General features: G+C 44.5%; 3 protein-coding genes across 6 annotated transcripts; 2 read left to right on the top strand and 1 right to left on the bottom strand.

The window, feature by feature from the left end:
- Nucleotides 1-98: 98 nt before the first annotated feature.
- Marcal1 (SWI/SNF-related matrix-associated actin-dependent regulator of chromatin subfamily A-like protein 1) lies at nt 99-3868 on the top strand. Its single transcript, XM_014355469.2, has 12 exons — nt 99-751; nt 845-1277; nt 1357-1472; nt 1554-1666; nt 1739-1873; nt 1945-2122; nt 2188-2351; nt 2421-2585; nt 2657-2815; nt 2898-3005; nt 3094-3268; nt 3346-3868. The coding sequence occupies exons 2-12, from the start codon at nt 863-865 to the stop codon at nt 3718-3720; spliced, it is 2103 nt and encodes a 700-aa protein (XP_014210955.2). The 5' UTR covers nt 99-751; nt 845-862; the 3' UTR covers nt 3721-3868.
- Nucleotides 3869-4377: 509 nt separating this feature from the next.
- LOC106641191 (choline transporter-like 2) lies at nt 4378-12127 on the top strand. Of its 3 annotated transcripts, none has more exons than XM_014355512.2 (8): nt 4378-4600; nt 9099-9268; nt 9374-9878; nt 9939-10226; nt 10309-10770; nt 10850-11037; nt 11106-11209; nt 11354-12127. In XM_014355512.2, exons 2-8 carry the CDS (start codon nt 9154-9156, stop codon nt 11660-11662), a joined length of 1971 nt encoding a protein of 656 aa, XP_014210998.2. In that variant the 5' UTR covers nt 4378-4600; nt 9099-9153; the 3' UTR covers nt 11663-12127. The 3 variants fall into 3 exon arrangements, with proteins under 3 accessions (XP_014210998.2, XP_014210999.2, XP_014211000.2); XM_014355513.2 differs by lacking the exon at nt 4378-4600 and adding an exon at nt 5127-5337; XM_014355514.2 differs by lacking the exon at nt 4378-4600 and adding an exon at nt 7731-7825.
- A 105-nt stretch (nt 12128-12232) lies between these two features.
- alpha-Spec (alpha spectrin) lies at nt 12233-21505 on the bottom strand. Of its 2 annotated transcripts, XM_014355507.2 has the most exons (8): nt 21203-21505; nt 20878-21109; nt 17953-20600; nt 16862-17830; nt 16698-16742; nt 13001-15977; nt 12741-12907; nt 12233-12652 (listed from the first exon to the last, which is right to left on the bottom strand). In XM_014355507.2, the coding sequence occupies exons 1-8, from the start codon at nt 21353-21355 to the stop codon at nt 12524-12526; spliced, it is 7320 nt and encodes a 2439-aa protein (XP_014210993.2). In that variant the 5' UTR covers nt 21356-21505; the 3' UTR covers nt 12233-12523. The 2 variants fall into 2 exon arrangements, with proteins under 2 accessions (XP_014210993.2, XP_014210997.2); XM_014355511.2 differs by lacking the exon at nt 16698-16742.
- Between the last annotated feature and the right edge of the window lie 222 nt (nt 21506-21727).

Below are 21727 nucleotides of genomic sequence, written 5' to 3'. Positions count from 1 at the left end.
GTCGAGTTTCTATTCGAGCCAATATTCCGTACCAATGGGCGAATGGGCAGTACTTACTACAGTAGTAATGTATGCAATGCCATAGTGCCAACAGCTGACAAATCGAATCCCGCGTGCATGCGCTTGCAGAGATGAGTAGATTGCAAATGCTTGCATTCAAAAAATGATGCACTTTTGCAAAGGCTCGAATATATACTTATAAGTCCTATGTATAAGCAGTATGGCATTGACCCTTGACTTGGCATCCTTGCGTTTATAATTTTTACGTCAGATTTTGTTTAGTTGCCCTTTCGAGCTTCGAATTAAGTAAGTAATTCAGCAATGAATTGAACATAAACAATACAACAGGTAGCAGGTCAAGTTCTCCAAAGACATTGCCAGTTGCCTAGTTTACGGTAAACGGTGTATCTACATGTCGTAGTAGCTTTTGTTTTCGAATGGGTTGGTAGTGTGTACCCTACATTGAACCTCGAAAAAATCCAAGAACGGGGCATGACATTTTTTCCAGTTTACAGGTTCTTGACAAGAAATTATAGATGTAGGTACCAAATTTCCAAGTTTGAACAAGTGATAGTGAGTTAGTTTTATTTCGTTTTTATAATCTTACCTTGTTGTGCGGGATATAAGTACCTGTTTTGTGTGCTAAACTGTTTGAAAATGCTAAAATGCAACATTAGCCGACTATGAGACGAATAGTTACTTATGCAGAGGACCTACAATATTTTTCATGGATGAGCACTTAAAATCATTGGTGAGTTGGTTCAACTTTATAGTACTTGATTTATTTTTAATACATCTCTGCAAGAATGCATAGTATTAATTTTTTTTCTTATTCGTTTAACAGCCAAAATAAGTGAACAAGATGTACTCCAAAGAAGAAATCGAGAGAAAACGTTTGGAGGCACTCAAACGAATGCAGCAAAAAACAGTTACCTCAAGTGGTTCAGTTTCAACACCAAATGTGACGAAACCTCCTGCAATTAGTAATTTTATTAACCAAAACCAGTCGTCGTATTACCATAACAATGAAAATTACAGTTCAAAACCAAATTTCACAAATGGAAATTATCAAAATAAAAGCAAACGAGTGTTCAAACAGCAAGGTGTATCCAATAGATTCTCCCCTATGCAGCGTCCTAATAACTTTTATGGAAATCAGCAACCCATGTGTGAAGCCACTTGCGTTATGCTTACTAATAATCGATTTGCCGTTGAGACTTCAAGTTATCATCAAAAGTTGATTGATTTACTTAAAACTATTCCGTCTCGACTTTATGGTTTGTATTTTTTTCATTAAACATTTTTAATAAATAAGAACATATGTTAACTGATTATTGTTAAATCACTGTACCATAGATACTCAGACCAAGACATGGAATTTCCACTTTCAAGACTACGAAACATTGCAACAAAAAATTAGTGCCTTACAAGCAGAAGTAACTTTCAAGCCTTTTCCAATTTTTGTAGTTAAAGTAAGATAAAGAAACTAGTTCAAAAATTAATTTTCAGCAGTTCATGATATGTATTCTACATTTAATTTTATTATATTTTAGGCTTTCAAAAAATTATCAGCCCAAGAAAAGGAACCAAAAAAAGATGTCAATTTTTCGCAAATTGATAGTGCCTTGATGGATTCTTTGTACCCTTTTCAAATAGAAGGAATTAAGTATGTACATATTTTTATGTTTGAGAATAACGTATTTGTATTTATTCTAACACTGTGATTTTCAAAATTTAGATTTGGAATACTTAATGATGGAAAATGTCTAATAGCAGATGATATGGGACTTGGTAAAACAAGGCAAGCGTTAGGAATTGCTTGTTATTTTAAAAAAGACTGGCCTCTGATAATCATCACCCCATCTTCTGTCAGGTGAAGAATTTTTTAGCATTGATTTTCAAATAATTTTTAAGTTAGATTCGACAAAATAACTTAATTTTCAGGTATCAGTGGTCGGAAGCAATTATAGAGAGCCTACCGTCTGTACTTGTGCAATCAATACAACACATTACTAATACTAGAGATTTGATGGAAAGAAGCCAAGTAACGATAATTTCATATGATCTTTTAGTAAAAAGAATAGACGAAATCGCAGCCAAAAAGTTTGGTGTCGTGATTTGTGTGAGTAAATACATAAACAGTAATTTAAAAAAATTCAATTTTACATGTTGAAAATTGATTTGCAGGATGAGTCGCACTACCTGAAGAGTGGAAAAACTCAACGAACCAAAGCTGTCCAGAGGCTAGTTGCAAACTGTCCACGCGTAATCTTACTCACCGGAACCCCAGCTTTATCGCGACCCATAGAGTTGCATCCTCAAATAAAAATGGTGATGCCATCATTTATGAGGTTTGTATCAAGTTTCAAATACTCAAGTATAATTAGTGTATTATTCACAATTGAAAATTAATTTTTCAGTTATAAAGACTATGGAATACGATATTGCGCTGGAGTACAAAATAAATTTGGATGGGATTTTAGTGGCTCCTCAAATTTAAAAGAGTTAGAAATGCTATTAAAAGCCTGTTGTTTGATTAGAAGATTAAAAACTGATGTCATGACACAATTACCGTCCAAAATAAAGTATGAAAGTTGAATAATTTATATGTGTAAGTACAAGCTTGAGAAACTAACAATTCATTATTTTCATGTAGGCAAAAAATTATTCTCGACCCTCAATTAATCAAAGCTGCAACAGAAGAAATGAAAAGTGCATCAAAAAAGCTTGAAGAGTCTAAGGATAACAGTAAAAAACGCAGTGCGCTTCTGCAATATTATAGTGCATCAAGTAAAGCCAAAGAAAAGGCAGTTTGGTAATTGACATACATTTTTCGTCGACGTTCATTAAATGTAGGATAAAAATATAGCATAAAATTATGATTTTATTAATTTTAGCAACTATATTACCGATTTAATTGAGAGTCAACAGAAATTCCTTGTTTTTGCACATCATCAAAATATGTTGGATGCAATATCAAATTTATTGGCCACAAAGAAAATCATGTATAAAATTATTCATTGTTTATTATACTTGTTGATAGTGTATTTATTTACTTGGTGTTAAATATCTAAATACAATTATTGTGTTCAGGTACATAAGAATAGATGGGAAAACGAATCCTGAGCAGAGAAAATACTTTGTTGATCAGTTTCAAAAAAGTGAAAAAACGTTAGCCGCAGTATTATCTATAACTGCTGCCAATGCGGGAATAACGATGACGGCAGCACAGATTGTCATTTTTGCTGAATTATTCTGGAATCCAGGTGTAAGTTGAGAAAAAATCAAGTACTTAGAATCATTTCTTCTTGGATTTTCACTACCAACTCAATTCATTACTCACAGATTCTAAATCAAGCTGAAGATCGTGTCCATCGGATTGGTCAAACGAGTAACGTCGTGATTCGTTATTTGCTGGCTAAAGAAACAGTTGACGACTATTTGTGGCCAGCAATCCTAAGAAAAGTTGACATTCTTAGTGAGTTTGGATTGGATCAAAATTTAGATTTAGATAAGGCATGTGTGGAAAACCAACCAGCGGTAACATCGAATCAGCCGAAAATTGACAACTTCTTCACATCGCCAAACAAACAATCGGCAAATTCCTCGAACATTGAGCCTACAGGAAACGCTGATCTGAGCAACGGGAATTTAAAAGATTTATTGGATATGGATGATGAAGCGTTTGAAGACATAGACTTGGATCAACTGGAAAATTAGCAATTCTACGGTGAAAAAGGAATTTCTTTATTAAATTTATATGTGCAAAATTTCTTCAACTGCACATTTATTTATTTATTTGCCGAAGAGACAAGAATTTCATAGTTTTGTGAAGCTTTAAAAAAAAAAGTAAAAAAGTTGATTTAACGTCGAGAGTATCTGAATGTTTGTTATATTTTTGTAAAGTCAAATAAAAGTATTTTCCCACAACTTAGCGCCAACATCATTTTTAAACTGCTGCCACAATTTGATAAAATTCGGAACCGTCATTAATATGACGAACCATTGATATTTCATAGAGAGCAAGCCATCGACCTACTTATGAAATTTCAAAATGTACCAGAGAGTCACACCTTGTTAATTTAATTATTAAATTGTTTAGGCTTTTGTAGAAAATCTCCTGGGAAATATTACAAAATATGAAAAACAGTATTGTACACACGCATACGTATGTATAAATGCACTTATACACGTGTCGTGGATATAAATATAGGTATCCTGGGCTTTTTCTCTGACGCATTGTCCCCCCCAAAGCTCTGCGCGTCAAAAGAGGGAGGAGGGGGGTAAAGTACAGGTGTGTGCTATCTCTGCTGGGTATTGTACATACGTAAACTGTAAACATCAGAGGGGAACGCGAACGCCGCACTCTCAGTTGCACCAGTACAGCAGACCGAGCGACCGTAGCAAAACATTTTCTTAAAACTTTGATCAGACTTTGACGTCCAAACGTACATTTCTGTATGACTGAAAAATAATTATAAGATCAACTTTTCCTCAGATTTTTTGTCCTGGACAATCGTGAAGTCTAAAAAACAGTCGGCATAAAATTTAAGATAAGAAAAATAACTCCGGCAATGGAAGAGGTGCACACGGTATACAGGTGAGTAGGTATACCTACATTTCAAATAATCTCGCATTTTAATATCTACTTCGTATAAGGGAACATTGATAGTTCCTCTTGAATTTATACGTGCAGTTTTATCTCAATTGCTCGTTATCTTTATACCCATCATTATTTCTTTTTTTTTTCCCCAGTGCGTGCGTTTTATACATGCCGCTTTCATTTGAAAATATATTAGCATGTTTCCGCAACACGTGCAAATTCTTGTTATAACGAGTCATAAGCATATATATTGTCGATACCCAAAGGGAAAATAAAATTTTCTCTCCCATTCATCTCTCAAGGCAAGTACCTATAGGTATACAACACATTCATCTGCTCTTTTTCTTTCACCTCTTCTCAATCGCTGCTCTCTATATGTGTGGTATGTATAGGTATCGTAAATCGTATATTATTTTATAGGTATATACCCACACACATATCCGTCTTCCTCTCTCTTTCATTGCTCGCTTTATCTTTCTTCCTCCCTCAGGTTTCAAAGAGAGAGATTACAGCTGATGCAGTCGAGTGATCTCTCGCAATTCGCGCAGTTGTGGCTCGTGCATCAGCCAAAGCTCATTTTAGATCATCAGTTTCGTCCCGCGCCTCTTTACAGCATCATTGGTACACAGTAGTGTCGTTATATTTTTATTATTGTTATGGTATCTAGTCGTTACGTCACAAAAGCGTTTGACGACCGCGGTGTCCAGTTTGCTGTTGTTGTTTCCTCTTTCTCGGTAAGTATGTTTACCTCGACATTTCCTCGTTTTTTAACATGTCATCCATGCACACCAGCTTCTGCGCACTATAATACATGTATATACCCTTTCTTACCCCCGACTCCCCCGAGTTCATTAACCCGAGACAATCGGAGTTGCGGGACATACACCATATACATATATACAACCATACTTACTTGATCATTGTTCACGTGTGTTACTTATACCTCAGAACGGGACTCCAATTTTCCAAGTTGGGTGCGGTTGGAATGAGTACACAAGTACTCGGATGGGCAAACAGATTGCGCTTGTTACTACTTATTATGTTTTTGCCATCAAGCGAGACCGTTTTTCAGTCTTAAGTTGCGCTTTGACGGTGCTATTGTATTTTTCCCACTATTGATGATACGCGAGCGGGAGCGCAGAGATGGGGGCACTCGCGAGCTTCGGAAGGTTGGCTTTTTGATCCCCGTACCTACGTCAAAGTTTCGAACACACATTTTTCAAACTATCTCGTTGCAATTCTATGTTTTCAGATTTCAGCTTTGTGGTATGGGAGAGAAAATTTGCTTTCAAGTTTTTGTTGGATTAATAACTGTAAGGAAAATTGCGACAAGCAATCCGTGGTTGGAGGATGGGATGAAATAAAAAAAAGGATGGATTGTGCAAAACAAAATTACTTGCGTGCGAGGATTGCGGTGCGATCGTCACAAAGAATTGTATATTTACTCGGTGAGACCATCCGAGGAAAAAGTGTAACACCTGAAAAAATAAAAAAAAAACGTTGCGTGTCAACACTATCCCCAAATTAAATATACGCGGACGTATACGCATATAGCACTGGGTAATCGTTGACGCGGGTGCGGGCGTCGAGGCGCTAAAATTATTGTCTCTAAACATATTAATTATTTTTATTTTTTCTCGCCGAGGTCAAATTTTATATACAGTTAATGGATTACGTAATAATAAGGGTGATACTACTACATCAGAGTTACAAAAGGTATCGATTTTACGGACGCGCACTACGTTCGACTGTACACTATCTATCCAACCCACGGTTGTATTTTGAGAATTTAGGACAGAAAACGCGTATAAATAATTTTGAACTAAAGCGAGTATTTTACGTGTGGATGTTTTTTGGATGAAAAACATTCATAAAAGTTGGGGATATGTCAGTGAAATTCAACACATTGTAATTAAAAAGTTTTAAAAATCGAAGGATTGTTTTTTTGTTTTTTTTCTTTGAGCAACTGGGTTCGTATTTTATCGATAAAAACGTATTTTAAAAAACCAAAAAATGATTTTTTTGAGTCCCCAAATTTTGCAATTTAATTTTATTTATTATAAAATGAGGCACACTATCTGTAATCATTGTCTGGTAGATGAGTAATTGTTTTCCTTGGAGCCTATCTGATATAATGCGCTTTACGAGATACGCTTTGATTGTAAATAAATTAAAAAACGTTTACTTTACTCCCTACACGAAGGTCTACATTACATAAATAGATTTATATGGATAAGGAGAAGATCGGAAAGTGTTAATTCTCTCATTAATTAATTTGCGCGTCGGTTGGTTAATTTTCCGAATCCAAAAGACCGCGCGATTATCTCACATTAACGAAATACAAGTTATGTTTCAATCAAATTAAAACACATCTTCGAGAATTGACCTTCATTTTATTTATTCTTTATAACATCGACTCATTACGTTTTCCAGCGCAATTTAACTCTTTTGCTGATGCCATAAATTAGCGGATCGCGTAAAAAAAAAAAAAAAACGAATTTCTAAAGCAAAATACAGCCCCTATATGACTAATGTTAATCCTAACAAGATTTATTTCACGGTTGCAAACGACTCAACAACTATCTTATCAGCGACCGTAATGACACGCAACATGAAAAATGTCGTGATAGTTTACACACCAAAGGCTTGCCAAACACCTACCACATAAATGTTTCAGACAGGAGTTTCATTCAAGGAACACTTAAACGGCAACGTTTTGACGCTTGTCCACTTAAAATTAATTGAAATAATCGCCCCATACAGACTTTTGTTGCGTATACGCGGAGAACGTATACTGTAGAAAGGCTTGGCCGGCGTTATTCGGTTGGTCATATAGTATACTTACGCAGTAAGGACGACTCTTCGTTATCACTCGACTCGGCGACACGAGCGCGTGGGTTTCCCCCGCCGTTGATGAGTTTATAACGCCTTAGAGAGCGCGTTCTCGGGCAATGCCGATCATATTGTTCTTTTCGGTCGAGGTGGAGCGGAGCACGAGATTCGTCGCAGCCGCAGTTTTGATCGGTCGCTCTGCTGCGCTCGAGATGCGCTCTGCTGGCCAATATACAGTATAATTATACACGAGAGGTTAAAATCTAAAAAATAAAAAGTAAATAAATTATACTCGGTGATTGTCAGTTGCATGGTCTCGTTAGCTGGTACTAGCTCCCATCGGCTTTTCGAATCCTCTTCGCGAAAACACGGACTTGTAGTAAGTGCTCGGTAAGTTCGGTAAGAGATGTTGAAACGATATTTTAGTGGAAAACGATATTTTTATAGACAGTGGGTAATCATTTTGTTCAGGCAGGTGCTCCGAGAGAGTCTATTGTCTCATCATATAGATCGTCGACTAATGTACCATTAAGCGTCGTCTTGGATATAAATAAGATATAACAAATGAACATGTCGAAAGTTCTTTGTTATGAGGGTTTTTTGGGTGTAACGGGTATTACTCACTTTTTTTTTTTTTTTTTTTTTTTTCAATACCATTTGTATGTTTGCAAAGCATAACAGCGGCGAGCGACGCTTTGATACTGGAATCAGTATATAATATCTGCTCGCACAATCGTACGATTGTGTGTTTCTTTTCTTTTTTATTCCCATGCATGTGTGTGCCTATGCACTTAGTTTTACTGTTCGTACTTTATAGTAAAGAAAATCACGTTACTGCATTACATGACGTTCCATCTGTTACGTATAGCGAAATCATGCGACTTTATGACCTTCCGTGGCTACCGCGAGTATAAAAGTGCCTATGTGTATCGTATAGAGAAAATAGTCTATTAAATATAAATAAATAGTATTTTATACATGATCCCAATTGGGCGTTTTCTCTCTTACGTGGGACATGCACATATCCTCCTGTCACTTATGGGCTCTTTTTCTTCAACTTTATCATTCTCGGCACGTACGTTATTATACACGCACGTTTTACATATGTATACTCAAAGTTGCGGGTGATTCTCTCACTTACGAGGACAATGGTTAACCTCCGGTATTTTAATTTCAATGAAACATCAAAAATTCACTTTACTGTTTATCGTTCCATGTTACGTGCTTGCAATTTTTTAATAATAAAGAAAAAGATCTTTCGGTCAAATTGGTGCACGATGAAAAATAATAAATTGGTAAAAAGAAGCTGGTTAAAAAAAACATTGAATAACTGCTGAGAGCCTTGCTTTGAATTTTTCATTTTTTTGTATTAACGCCAAAGCGATCGATATTGCCGGTTACCTTGAATCGGAGTGCCAACTGTAAAAAAAAAAAAAAAAAAAAAAAAAAGAAGAAAAAAAATATTGTTTTTCTCACTGATAAAATTCAACATCCTTTTCGTGTTGTTGAACAATTGATTGTTGATTGTTGTTGTTTGATTGGCATTAAATTTCATTTTTGCGAGCTCACCTCGTCGCGATCTCTATATTATTTTCAAAGAGCGTCTAGAGTACCAGATGTAAGATATACTTGTAATAAAATAATTATTCAATTTATTTCACAGTATTTGAGCAACAAATTTTTGATAACAAGAGCGCATATATGATCCGAAGTGAAAAATGAATCATGAGCCTACGTGGAAAGGGCCACTGCACAAACGATCGTGTACCGATTGTTTCTGGCTCCTAATCTTCATCATCTTCCTAGGTGGCTGGGGCACCGTCTCCTACTACGGTGAGTAAATTTGTTTCCTATGCATAGACACAAATGCATCACATTACCGATCGCGCATATAACAATGTTTGTACATACAATATAATATATATATTTACGATTCAGCTTTCAAGAATGGAAGGATCGAAAAGCTCTTCCACCCCAGCGACAGCGAGGGCCGAAAGTGCGGCATCGACTCGCAAGTTAAGAACAAGCCCTACCTGTTGTTCTTTGATCTCACCAAATGTGCCAAAATTTCTCCGAAAGATCGCACCTGTCCCACGACGCAGGTCTGCGTGAGCCAGTGCCCGCAAAAGAATTTTCTCTTCAACGCTGGGATGACCGACGTGAATCGACTGAAAAAAGACCTGATCTGCAAGATTGACGTCAAACTCGACAAGATCAATCGGCTCGATGAAATTAAAATGCTCATCGATCACGACAAGTGCGCCAGGTGGTACTTGGAAAGCACCTCGATAATCGGCCGGTGTTTCCCCAACAAGGTCTGGGACGAGTTTGTCAACGCCACCATCACGGACGAGGCGCTCGCCTCCGCCAAGGAAGTCGTCAAAGCCGTGGCTGAGGTGGAGCAATTTTTGAAAAAGGCCTTTGAAAGCGCCAAGGAAAACAAGTGAGTAACTCATTTATCCTATGATTTGCGATGTATGCTGAAAAAAAAATGGCTCCATAGGTACACTGTGCTCGCGATCTCGATAATCAGTGGATTCATATCGCTTTTCTACATCGTCATACTGAGGTGGCTGGCAACGCCGTGCGTTTGGGCGACAATTTTCACATTGTGCGGTCTACTGGGCTTCGCGACATACGAAGCGTCACTGATTTACCAAAAAAACCAAAACACTGAGTGGCTAATCGTCCTAATTACTTGCGCCGTCCTTTGCACTGTGATAGTACTGGTAACCCTGTTTCTGCGAAAAAGAATCTATCTAGCTTGCCAACTGATCAAAGAGTCCAGCAAGTAAGTCTTTTATTTTTGCTCAGAGGTGAAAGAATACCCATCAGCAACCATTCACTTTGTGTGATCCCTGTAATTGTTTCAGGGCCGTGACGTGCATACTGTCGAGTTTGTTTTTCCCGCTGGTGCCGTGGCTATTGCACCTGCTGGTCATAGCGTACGGAGTGACGATATTCCTGTACCTCTCAACCGTATGGAAGCCAAACTACCGAGTGGACATGATGAACGACGACTGCAGCTGCGAGCCCTCGCTCCGCTACGTCACCAACTCGTCGTGCGATCCCGATTTGTTTAACGCCAAGTGCGTCCAACGGTCGACCGGTGAGCCCTGCACCCTCTCGGCTTGCAACCTTTTCAAGAAGGACCGACCTTGGTTCATCAATCACTTCCACGTGGTCAACATCATTGGCTTCTACTGGCTGTTCTTCTTTGTCTCGGCCTTTGGCGAGATGGTTTTAGCCGCGACCTTCGCCACTTGGTACTGGACTTTCCGGAAACGCGACGTACCCTACTTTACCATTACGGTCGGCCTGTACAGGACCATCAGGTACATTTTTGTTATACGTACACGCACTACAAGCAGTCATATAAAAAACGTCACGATTGTGTTTGAACGTAATATATAGGTATCACTTGGGAACGCTGGCCTTTGGATCTCTCATCTTGACGATTTGCCGATTGATCAGGCTCATCCTCGAGGTGATCAACAACAAGGTGAAAAAGGCCAACAATCAGGTGGCCAACGCCATAATGTGCTGCTGCAGGTGTTTCTTTTACCTGCTGGAGAACTTTTTGCGATTTGTCAACAATAACGGTGAGTAAAGTTTGACTAAAGACATTTTACGGAAAAATTTAATCATTCATTTTTGTGCCACCCTATAGCATATATCATGTGCGCTGTGTATGGAAAGGGCTTCTGCAGCTCGGCCAGGGACGCATTCAATCTTCTCATGCGGAACGTCGTGCGCGTCGTCGTCATAAACAAGGTCGGCTTTCTCATCGTCCTCGTTGAGAATCACAATTCAATCTGCACTGTGCTTTTATTACACAATGCAATACGTGACCGTGTTTTTCGGTTAGCTTATCTTTAATCGCAGAGGGCATCATTTATTTCTTCATTTAATTTTCAGATCACGAGCTGGCTGCTGTTGTTGGGTAAGCTGTTAATCAGCGCGCTCACGGTTGCAGCCACTTGGTGGTATTATACCAACAGCAGCGCAAGCAAGGCCGGTTGCAAGGATGACGTAAGCTGCTGGGCGGTGCCGGTGGCCATGACGGCGATAGCGTCCTACTTGATAGCCACGGTGTTCTTCAAGGTTCACGCAGCGGCCATTGACACGCTGTTCTTGTGCTTTCTCGAGGATTGCGAGCGCAACGACGGTTCCAAAGAGAGGCCCTACTTCATGAGCAAAAGACTGAGAAGACTCTTACACAAGTGAAAGGGGTACGATGAACATCCGTCATTCTCTGATAACTTTGTTATTGCCTTCCGCGAATGGCAACTGAGAAGTTTTTGTTATTCATCGAGATGTACACACTCATACATACAACTTATTCATATTTATATCCGTATTTATACTTATATACATATATTTTTTATAAAACTTTTGAGGCTGTTGTCAAGATGCTGTGTAGATATTCACACAAATTTATATTGTTGTTCGCACGATTATTGTTTTTTGTTTTTATTGAATTTTTTTTTTTTTGTACTCGTCATCGCTCAAACATCGAAACATTATGAAAGCGTTCAGTATTACTTGCTAGGTATTTTATAATTGCAAAATAAACTTTAACGAACATTGCGAATAAATGAAACAAGTAAGTTGATAAATTATTTATTTATTTTACTGTACCCTTCTCTTTTCTGGACAACAATAAACAGTCGCTGTATTTTAACGTGGAATACAACATGATCATCAGAAAATCTATATTATACTGTAGTATAAATTTTATATCAAAGATATTCCAGTAATAAAAAAATTTTGTAAGGATACCATTGAAATACTACATTAACGTTATCAATACTTTTATTATGTCATTTTATGATAAACTTCATTCTCCCTTTGGGTCAAAGCAAAATAATATTAATAGTAAGCATAAATAATTTTCTGTCGTTATAATTTAAAGATTAATAACAATCTAACTCGCAAGCAACTGTAACTATGGCGTACATATAAACATACACGCGAGAGTATTAGACGAGATGTTGGAAGTGTATTTTTTTTTTTTTTTTTTAAAGCGGTGTTTGATAGACAAAAGTATATAAATGATCTCTGAGTGATAAGACTATAAAATTCTATTTAATTCTGGAATAGCGTGTGCGTGAATTCTATGTAATCCAAAGCACCTGTTATCGGCCTCTCCGTTTTCGGATCGACATAAGGTTTCATTCTTGCCACACAGTAATCTGCCATTTCTTTGGTGAGGTTCTGCAAAGAAAAAACATAAAGGGTTAATCATTGATTCTAATCGTGGTACAAGCGACACAAGTGAAAACGCCATAGCCCAATGACTCACAGCATAAAGTTCCTCCTTTGTTACGTAAGGACGATCGGCAGCTGTGATGGCTCGGAATGCATTTTCGATTTCCTGCGAACTCTGAACGTTTTCGGTCTCCTTGCTAATCATAAATGCCATATGATCTTGCAAGGAAACAAACCCGTCTCTGTTGGGGTCTACTATGTCTAAATCGCAAGAACGTGAGAAACAATTATTATTATTAATAAAAAAAAAAAAAAGTTCAACAAACGCAATAATAAAATTTTGGGCTCACTTACCTAGAATATTTTCGAATTCTGGATCGGGCTGGCCCTCCTCGACCATCGGCAGATCGTAGCCGAGGGCGCGAAGGCAAGACTTGAACTCTTGGTGATTGAGACGGCCGCTCTTGTCTTTGTCGTAGTGCTTAAACATCATGGAGAACTCCTTAAGGGCACCCTCCGAGACGCCCGACTGGTTGCGCGCCTGTATCTGCTGCTCGAGGTTGTGTTGCATGCGCATGCCGAGTTGATCGAGCTGGTCCCATTGTTGGGCAAGGCCGACGGTACTGTGTTCGGTATAGCGATTGTCGAGAATGAGATGCTCCTCCAGGAGTATGGCACCAAGATCCTCGACTTTTTTCAGATCCTGGCGACGCGCCTTGACCTCCTGGGTCTTGCGTTTGGTCGCCTCGAGCTGCTGCTCCAACGAACCCGAACCCTCCATCATAGAGGTACGCGTATCCGCAAGCCACTGATGGAAGGCGTTGGCGTGCTTGGCAAACTCCTTGCGCAGTTTGTCGTTCTCCTCTTGACGCTGTGCTTCCTTTGCGAGCTCCACGTCACGCTCTTTGATGATTTTCTGCAGGTTGCGCCAGGTGTCTTCCAGGGCCTCCATCGTGAACCAGGTGTATGGGTTCGGACCAACGTTAAAGCTCTTGATTTGACGGTCAAGGGCACCAAGTGCCAAGAAGTCCACCTCGGCCGAGGTCAGGCTCGCTTGGAATTGGGTGTGAGCCTCGCGCAGCGCCCTGATCTCCTCGATGCTGTTGCAGCGCACGGGATCCGTGAGGTCCTCCTCGGCGTTCTCGAACCACGAGTTGAAGGCCGAAGCCTTCTTGGCGAAAGTCAGATAGAGCTCCTCGATCTGTCGGAACTGTTCCTGCATGCGTAGAAGCCGCTGTTTGCGCGCCTGCGAGTCAGCGAGCAGTTTCTGCCAGCGGGCTATCACGTCACCGTGGCGTTTGTGTATGGCCGCGCGTTGTTCGTGGCCGGCCTCGAGTAGCTGCTCCTTCAAGCTCGTAATGTTCTGTATACCTTCGTGCTCGAAAGCGTGCAGACCAGCGTCGAAGGTCTCCTGCTTGGTGAGCAGTGTCTGCACTGACGAGAGATCTCGGCCAAACTCCTCGGAACGCACGTGGCTCTCCTTGTCGGCGATCCACGACTCCACGACGTCGGCCTTCCACATGAACTGCAGGTAGGCCGAGTTGTCGGCGAGACTGGCCTTGCGGCCGCGCGCGAGACCGGCCAACTGCTCGAGACGAGCCTGGAGTTGCTGGCAGCGCTGGGCGATGGCATCGGCCCGGTGATTGCCAGCCGCGGCGAGAGCGTCGCCTGCCTCGCCGATCTCGCGGCAGCGCTCCGCGTGCGCGGCAAAGTCAGTCTCGAAGGCGTCGTGCTTTTTAAGCAGGCCCTGAACTGCGGCCATCGTGTCGCCGCAGTCCTCGAGCGAGAGCAGCTGCTGCTTCTCGGCGATCCAGGCCTCCTCCTCTTCGACCTTGGCGATGAACTGTTGGTAAGCAAGTGACTCGTCGAGTTTTTGGCCTCGCGTCGCGGCGAGTTGCTTGAGCTCGGCCCAGGCCTGGTTGAGCAGCTTGAGCCGCTGTTCGATCTCCGGTACGCCAAGATTCGAGACGTCCATCAGCTTTTCGCCAGCCTCCTGCACGGCCTGTATCGCCGGCTCGTGGCTCGCTAGCTCGGCTTCGAGACGCTTGTGTTTCTTCTTAAGATTCTGGACGCCGGTGAGGTCGCGTCCGTAGTCATCCGAACCGACGAGCAGCTTCTTTTCCTTGATCCAGCTCTCTTCGTCAGCGATGTCGCGGAAGAACTGGTGCAGAGTGTTGGCTTCGTTTAGCCGGGCTTGCCTGTGAGCCGCGAGATTACGCACGCGCTCGTAGCGCTCGTTGATGCTCTGACGTTTCTCCTGTATCGCCTGGGCCTCGAACTGGCCGCTCTCGATCAACGAGTCCGCCTGGGAGTTCATGTCGCGGATGCGCTCCTCGTGAGCCCCAATGTCCGCTTCGACGAGCTGCTGCTTCTTCATCAGGTTCTGCACCGAAGCCAGATCCTTGCCTGCGTCCTCGCTGGTCAGCAGACTCTCGACCTCACCCAGCCAAAAGTCCAAGTCCTTGACCGCGGCTATGTAGGTACGCTGTTTGTTTGCCTCTTTGAGTTTGAGCGACTTCTCGGTCGTTTTCTGGGTGAGATACTCCCACTGGTCAGCGATCGAGGCAAGTCTCTTCTGCACGGCTTCCTCGCTGCCGGCGCACTGGTGTTTGTCGATCAAGTTGCCACCCATCGCGAGCACAGACTGTATGCGGTCCGCGTTGGCAGCGAGCTCGGCCTCGAAGGCTTGGTGCTTCTGGTGTTTGGACTGAATGTTGGCCGGGTCCTTGTAGTTCTCCTCCGTGGCGAGCTGTAGCTTTTCGGCGATCCAGTTCTCCATCTCGTCGGCGTCGCGCGAGAATTGTTGCAACGTCTGGGACTCACCGAGGCGCGAGCGCTTCTCGATCAGGGCGTCCTTCAGGTGACGCCAGCGGTCGAGCACCTGGCAGCGGCGGTCGTCTATCGGACGGGCGGCGTAGTGCTCAGCCGCGATCAGCTGATCGGCGAGCGTCTGCAGGGCCGCGATCTTCTCCTCGTGGGCGTTGATGGCCTTGTCAAAGTCCTCGTGCTTCTTGATCAGAGCCTCGACGTTGTCGCCGGTCTCGAGGCCACCATCCTCTGAGCCACTGCTGCTTAGGAAGGCCTCGCGCGCCGACATCCAGTTCTCGGCCTGTTCGCAGTCCCGGCAGAAGAGCTGGAGCTCGAGGTTCTGGTCGAGCTGCATGCGCCTCTGTATCCAGGCCTTCTCGAGTTCTTGGCGCGCCTCGCTCATCGACTCGAGCTTCTCCTGGATCTCGACGCTCGCGTAGTGGTTGGATTGTAGCAGCTGCTGGCCAAATAACTCGAACGCTTGGAACGTGCCGGCACGCGCGTCTATCTCCATGCGGTGCTCCTGCAAAAGTGAATCGGACGCGATTTAACTTTATGATGAAAGTGTTGAAAACTTTGAATCGTCGTTGAAAAGTGTTGAGGTGAATTTTTGTTGTTCTATTAAAGTTACAAACAATTTGATTAATGTTTATATAATTTCTATATAATATATAATTAATTGAAGCTTGTATTTAATTAATGTTCTGATAATTTGTTTCTTGTTAATAACTAAAAAAACGTCATAATCAATTTAAACCTTTTAAAAACAAAAACATTTCATGCTGAAATGAAAGATAAATTGTCGAACAAAAAAAAAGAAAAACAAAAAAAGAAAAAATATTTTCACACGCAAACGCACGTTTCTCCTAAACGATGTATTTCGACGGTTTTCACCATAAAAACATGCTTCAGCAACAAAATTTAGTTATGTACCGATAAAAAGATTACTCTATTAGTTCTTTAATAAAACTCCCATAGTTTGCACACACGCTCTAGGGTTACATTTTTCGCTCCAATCGTTAAAAAAAAAAAAACGGCAAATATAATAAATCACACAAACAGTCAGACTACGCATAATTAAGTGAATAAGCCGAATAGTAAAATAAGCAGATGCGATTTTTGTTAAATTCAATTGACGGATAAGAGCGTTAATCGGGGGATGCGAGGACTGCTCAAAAATAAAGAGCCAAGTCTGTTTTCACGCTGGTACACGCGTATAGAGACATGTGCATTTCTGCAATACCTGTGGTACAATACCGTAACGCGCGTCGATTTCCGTTCTGTGGCTCTACAAAGACGAAAAACGGACAAACAGTAATAGTGGATCATGACATACAGAATGTAATGCACAAGTATAATTTAGGAACCTTATGGGAAAAAGTATCAAAGTAAATATTATCCACTCACCTGGTGGCGCTCAAGGAGCGCTTCGGCGCCAGTCACGTCAGACGCGAGCTCTTCGGAGGCAACGAGGCCCATCATCGAGTTAATCCAGGCCATGAGGTCACGGTAGTCGCTGAGGAAGCGCTGCAGGTCGTAAGAGTCGAGGAGCTTTTCCTTGCGCGAGTTGGCCTTGGCGGTGAGTTGGGTCCACTCCTCGTTGATCTCCTTTTGCTTGGCGTAGGTCTGATCGGCGGTGTCGGGATGCGACTGCATGAGCCGGTTGGCTGTTTCATCGAGTTGCTTGATCTTATCGCCGAGGGCTGCCAAGTCTCGCTCGAGACCCTCGTGTTTGCGCTGGAGCGCTTGCACGCTGCGCAGATCCTTGCCAAGGTCGTCATTGTTCAAGGCAGCGTCCTTCTCGCGTATCCAGTCCTTGGTCTCGTCCACGTCACGATGGAAGCGTTGCACCTCGTGGGCAGAGCCAAGCTGACTGGCGCGCTCGGCTGTCAACGTCTGCAGACTCGTCCACTTATCGTTCAGCTCCTGGATCTGGGTCTGGATCTTGAGCGCGGCCTCCGTCTGTCCGAGGCTCATCAGCTGCACCGCGATCTCGTTCATCTCGGCGAGGCGCACCTCGTTGGCCTTGAGGTCCGCCCGGAAGTCATCAAACTTCTTCTGCATGACCTCGACCTGTTCGAGGTCCTCACCGACGTCCTGAACCTGGGCATGGTTCTCCTTGTCCTTGATCCAACTGGCGAGATCGGCCGCCTCGCGTACCAGAACGTACGCTTTAGCCGTCTCGTTGAGCTTGTTCTGGCGATCGTGTGCCAAACGTAACAGTTCCTCGTACTGGGCCTCGATCTGGGCCTGACGTGCCTTAATGGAGCCCTGTTCGCGGGCGAGCTCCTGCTGCGACGCACTGAGTCCAGCCTCGGGCTCGATGCGCTTCACGTAGGCTGCGGGCACGAAACCCTGTCTGTCGTTCACCTCAACCTATTTATGCAATTAGTGGTATGAGTAATGATATCGCTTCACTGTAAAATGATGCAGCTTTCTCATGTATTTATTTAAACGTGCAAATATCACAGTCAAATGAATCAATGTATATAATCTACCTTCCACCAGTCCTTGTTGCTGCTATTAAGGAGGGTCAGACTGTCGCCCTTCTTCATCGACACCTCGCGTGGCGACTTCTCCGTGTAATCGTAGAGCGCGAGCACGCATTCCTTACCAGCCAAATCGACCTGGGGTGCCTCCTGTTGCCTACAGTTGGCCGCTTGCTCGCCAAGGGCAGCGATCGTGCGAGCAAAGGCTTCTAGGTCGCTGAGCAGGGCCTCGTGCTTCTTGAGTAGGGCTTCGCTGCTGTCCTCGTCCTTGCCGTAGTCGGCGTTTGTCACTATGGGACGTTTCTCCTTCATCCAGGACTCGGCTTCGTTGGCGTCGGCAAAGTACTGGTGAGCCTGGAGCGAGTCGTCGAGGTCCTGCTTGCGCTGACGTGCCTTGTCCTTCAACTGGCCCCAGCGCTCGTCGAGACCGGCGAGCCTCTGGCTGATCTCCTCGGCAGCAAAGTGACCCTCCTCGAGCATACGCGAGCCGGCGGCGCAGACCGCTGCAACTCGACCCTCGTGGTTGTTGATCTCGGCGAGCACGGCCTGATGCTTCTTCTGCAGGTTTTGCACACCGATGAGGTCGCGTCCCCGATTTGTCGAACCCGCCACGGGCTCTTTCTCCCTGATCCAAGCTTCCTCGTCCTCGACGTCGCGAATGAGCTGCTGCAGCCGCAGTGAGTCCAACAGGCGCTGCTTGCGCGCCAGCATAGGTCGCTCGAGCCCGGCGTAACGGCTATGCAGCTGTTGCTGTTTCAGCTTGATGTTGTCTGCGTCAAAATGACCGGCCTCGACGAAGCGTGCAGCCGCCTGGGCGCACCCCTCGACGCGCTCTTGATGCGAGGCGACATCGGCTTCAAGGAGAGCCTGCTTCTTGATGAGGTTCTGGACCGAAGTCAGGTCTTTGCCATAGTCCTCGGAGAGCAGCTGGCCCTCCAGTTCCGACAGCCACAACTCGAGGTCTTCGACCGTACGGTTGAACTGCTGCTGTTGGGCAGCCTCTTGAAGTTTGGCGGCTTTGCGCTCGCTGGCCTCGGTCAGGGACGACCAGAGTCCGACGATCTCGTCGATACGGGAGCGCACGCGCTCCGACGCGTAGTGGTCGGCCGCGCAAAGCTCCTCGCCTTGCGCTACCATCTCTTCCATACGAGTACGATTGGCTTGGAGCTCCTGCTCGAAGTTCTGGTGCTTTTGGAGCTTGCCATTGAGGTTGGTCGGGTCGAGGTAGCTGTCGTCCGTCGCGAACTTGAGCTTTTCATTGACCCAGCCCTTAGTCTCGTCGCAGTCGCGCTCGAACTGCTGCAGCTTGTACGAGTCGTCGAGGGCTCGCCGACGCAGCGCCGATTTCTCGAGAAGATCGGACCTGCGTCGCAGCAGCTCGGCTCTGCGTTGGGCTACCTCTTCAGCTGCGTAGTGTCCGCCCTCCACCAGTTTGCTGGCGAATTCATCGAGCGCCTTGATCTTGTCCTCTTGGGCAGCCAGAGTCTTGTCAAAGTCTTCGTGCTTCTTGATCAGAGCTTCAACGCTGTCGAGGGAGTCGCCAAGATCCTCGTTGGCCAGGAAGGCTTCCTGCTTGGCCATCCAGGTGTCCGCCTGCTCGGTGTCCCGGTAAAAGAGTTGGAGGTCCATGCACTGCTCGTACAAAGCGCGTCGCTTGTTCCAGAGCTCGAGCAGCGCCGTCTTGTCGGCGGTCAGTGAATCGAGTTTGCGCTCAACTTCTTCAGCTGCGTAGTGATCGCGCTCGAGGAGCTTGCCACCCGCTAAAGCCGTACCCTCGAAGCTGTCGGCACGCGCGTCTATCTCGCTCCTGTGTTCCTGGTGGCGCTCGAGCAAAGCCTCGGCGCCTGCTACGTCTTTGGCCAGCTCGTCGGCCGATATGATCGCCCGCATGTTTTTCATCCAGGAGACGAGGTCGCTATAGTCGGAAAGGAAGCGATGCAGGCAGTAGGATTCATCCAACCTGGAGCGGCGCTCCTTGGCCCTAGCCGTGAGACCCTCCCAAGACTGCAGGATCTCCGCTCGTTTGGACTGGATTTGCTGCGAGTGCTCGGGCTGATGGATGCCCGCGAGCCTGTCTGCCTCGCTGCTCAGCGTCGCCACCTTGTCCTCAAGAGCGGCAAGATCGCGCTCTACGTTCTCATGAGTGCGCTGCAGCAGCTGTACCGAGGCGAGGTCCCGGCCAAAGTCGTCAGACGCCAGGACCGCGTCCTTTTCGGCGATCCAGGCCATGGTCTCGTCGGCGTCGCGGTTGAAGCGCTGGATCTCGTGAGCACCAAAGAGTTTCTCCTGGCGCAATATTGCCAGCTGTTTGAGCCGTTGCCAAGACTCGTTGAGCTCTTCTTTGCGGCGCTGTATGGTGTCGCGCTCCGGGTGCCCGTCCAAGAGCAGCTTGTCCGCCAGCTCGTTCACCTCGGTGAAGCGGTATTCCTGGCTGGTCATGTCTTTCTGGAACTCGTCAAACTTGCGTTGCAGCACCTCGACGTGCTCGAGGTCCTGGCCAAACTCATCGGTGGTGACAAAAGCTTCTTTGTCGTGAATCCAGAACATCACTTCATCGCAGTAACGCAGAAACTGCACCAGCACTAGAGCCTGTTGCAACTTGAGCCCCTTCTCTGCCAGCCGCGCCAGTAGAAGCTGCCACAGGCGGTGCAACTCATCTGCGAGTTCAAATAATGGAATGAGTATTCGAATCAAGTAAAAATAAAGCAAAAAATATTATGTTAGTAAAACAAAAAATTTTCAGACTTAAAAGGATTGAATCTTTGATCAAAAAAATTAACACAAACAAAGAAAGATTAAAAAGAGCAGGTGTTGAAAGGATGCTCTTAACATGCTCAAAGAATTTGAAATATTTATTTGATTTAACAAATAATTAAAAAGTTAAACCTTCAGCATTGGTATTCAAATATACAGGCCATCTGATTCTTTACTCACCGAGTCGCTTGCGAATGATGTCACTGGCAAAATGGTGCTGATCGATCATTTCCAATCCAGTATTGTCAAGCAAAACAATGGCATTGGAATGGGCAGCCACTTCTGCTTCGAAGGCCTGATGCTTCTGTATCTTTGCCTGGAGGTTGGTGAGATCCCTGTAACTCTCGTCAGAGGCAGCCTGCAGCTTCTCATAGATCCAGGTTTCCAGTTCGTCGGCATCGCGCTTGAAGTACTGTCCACGACAAGCAATACAAAGATAAATAAACAAAAGGAATGAATATTGTAAAATTTGTCAACAGTATCGAGCAGAAGGTCATAGGTATACCTGGAAGCGTCGGGAGTCCTCGAGCTTGTCGCGCTTGTTGCGCGCCTCCGCCTTGAAGTTGGCATACCGGCCGAGTACTTGCTGCCTCCTGTCCTGTATATCCTCGGGATTCTCGAGGATCTTGACCTCCTTCGGGGTGATCTGCTGATCCATCGCGCCCGTCGTTCGGTAGACCGCTGCTGCTGGTGCTTCTACTGCTTCTGCAGCGAGCTAGCCTCCTCTACTAGCCAAAATGGCCGTGCGCGGGTGTGGTGTGCGGGTGTGGTATGCGTGCTCCGATTTGCTGCTGGAGATAGATCAACGGGTTAATTAACGTCGCACGTCAGCCCTCCACTGTTCGCGTCCGCTGTCTATTATACTCCTGCTGGATCACACGGATAAGACCCTACATGCCTACGTACACGCGCTTCCACAAGAGAGTGTAGGTGTATACCCTGTGTATGCCACACCGGCTGTTACAGCTCCGTTATGTTATGGATGATGGAATAAATTGGAGCCCAAGTATACTATATCTCCTCCCATCCC

The sequence above is a fragment of the Copidosoma floridanum genome, unplaced genomic scaffold, assembly GCF_036245765.1.
Source record: "Copidosoma floridanum isolate Cflo_tuat_1 unplaced genomic scaffold, Cflo_Japanese_pri ptg000019l, whole genome shotgun sequence".
Taxonomy (NCBI): Eukaryota; Metazoa; Arthropoda; class Insecta; order Hymenoptera; family Encyrtidae; genus Copidosoma; species Copidosoma floridanum.
The sequence above is the reverse complement of the archived record's forward strand: the minus strand, read 5'-3'. Positions and strand labels throughout refer to the sequence as shown.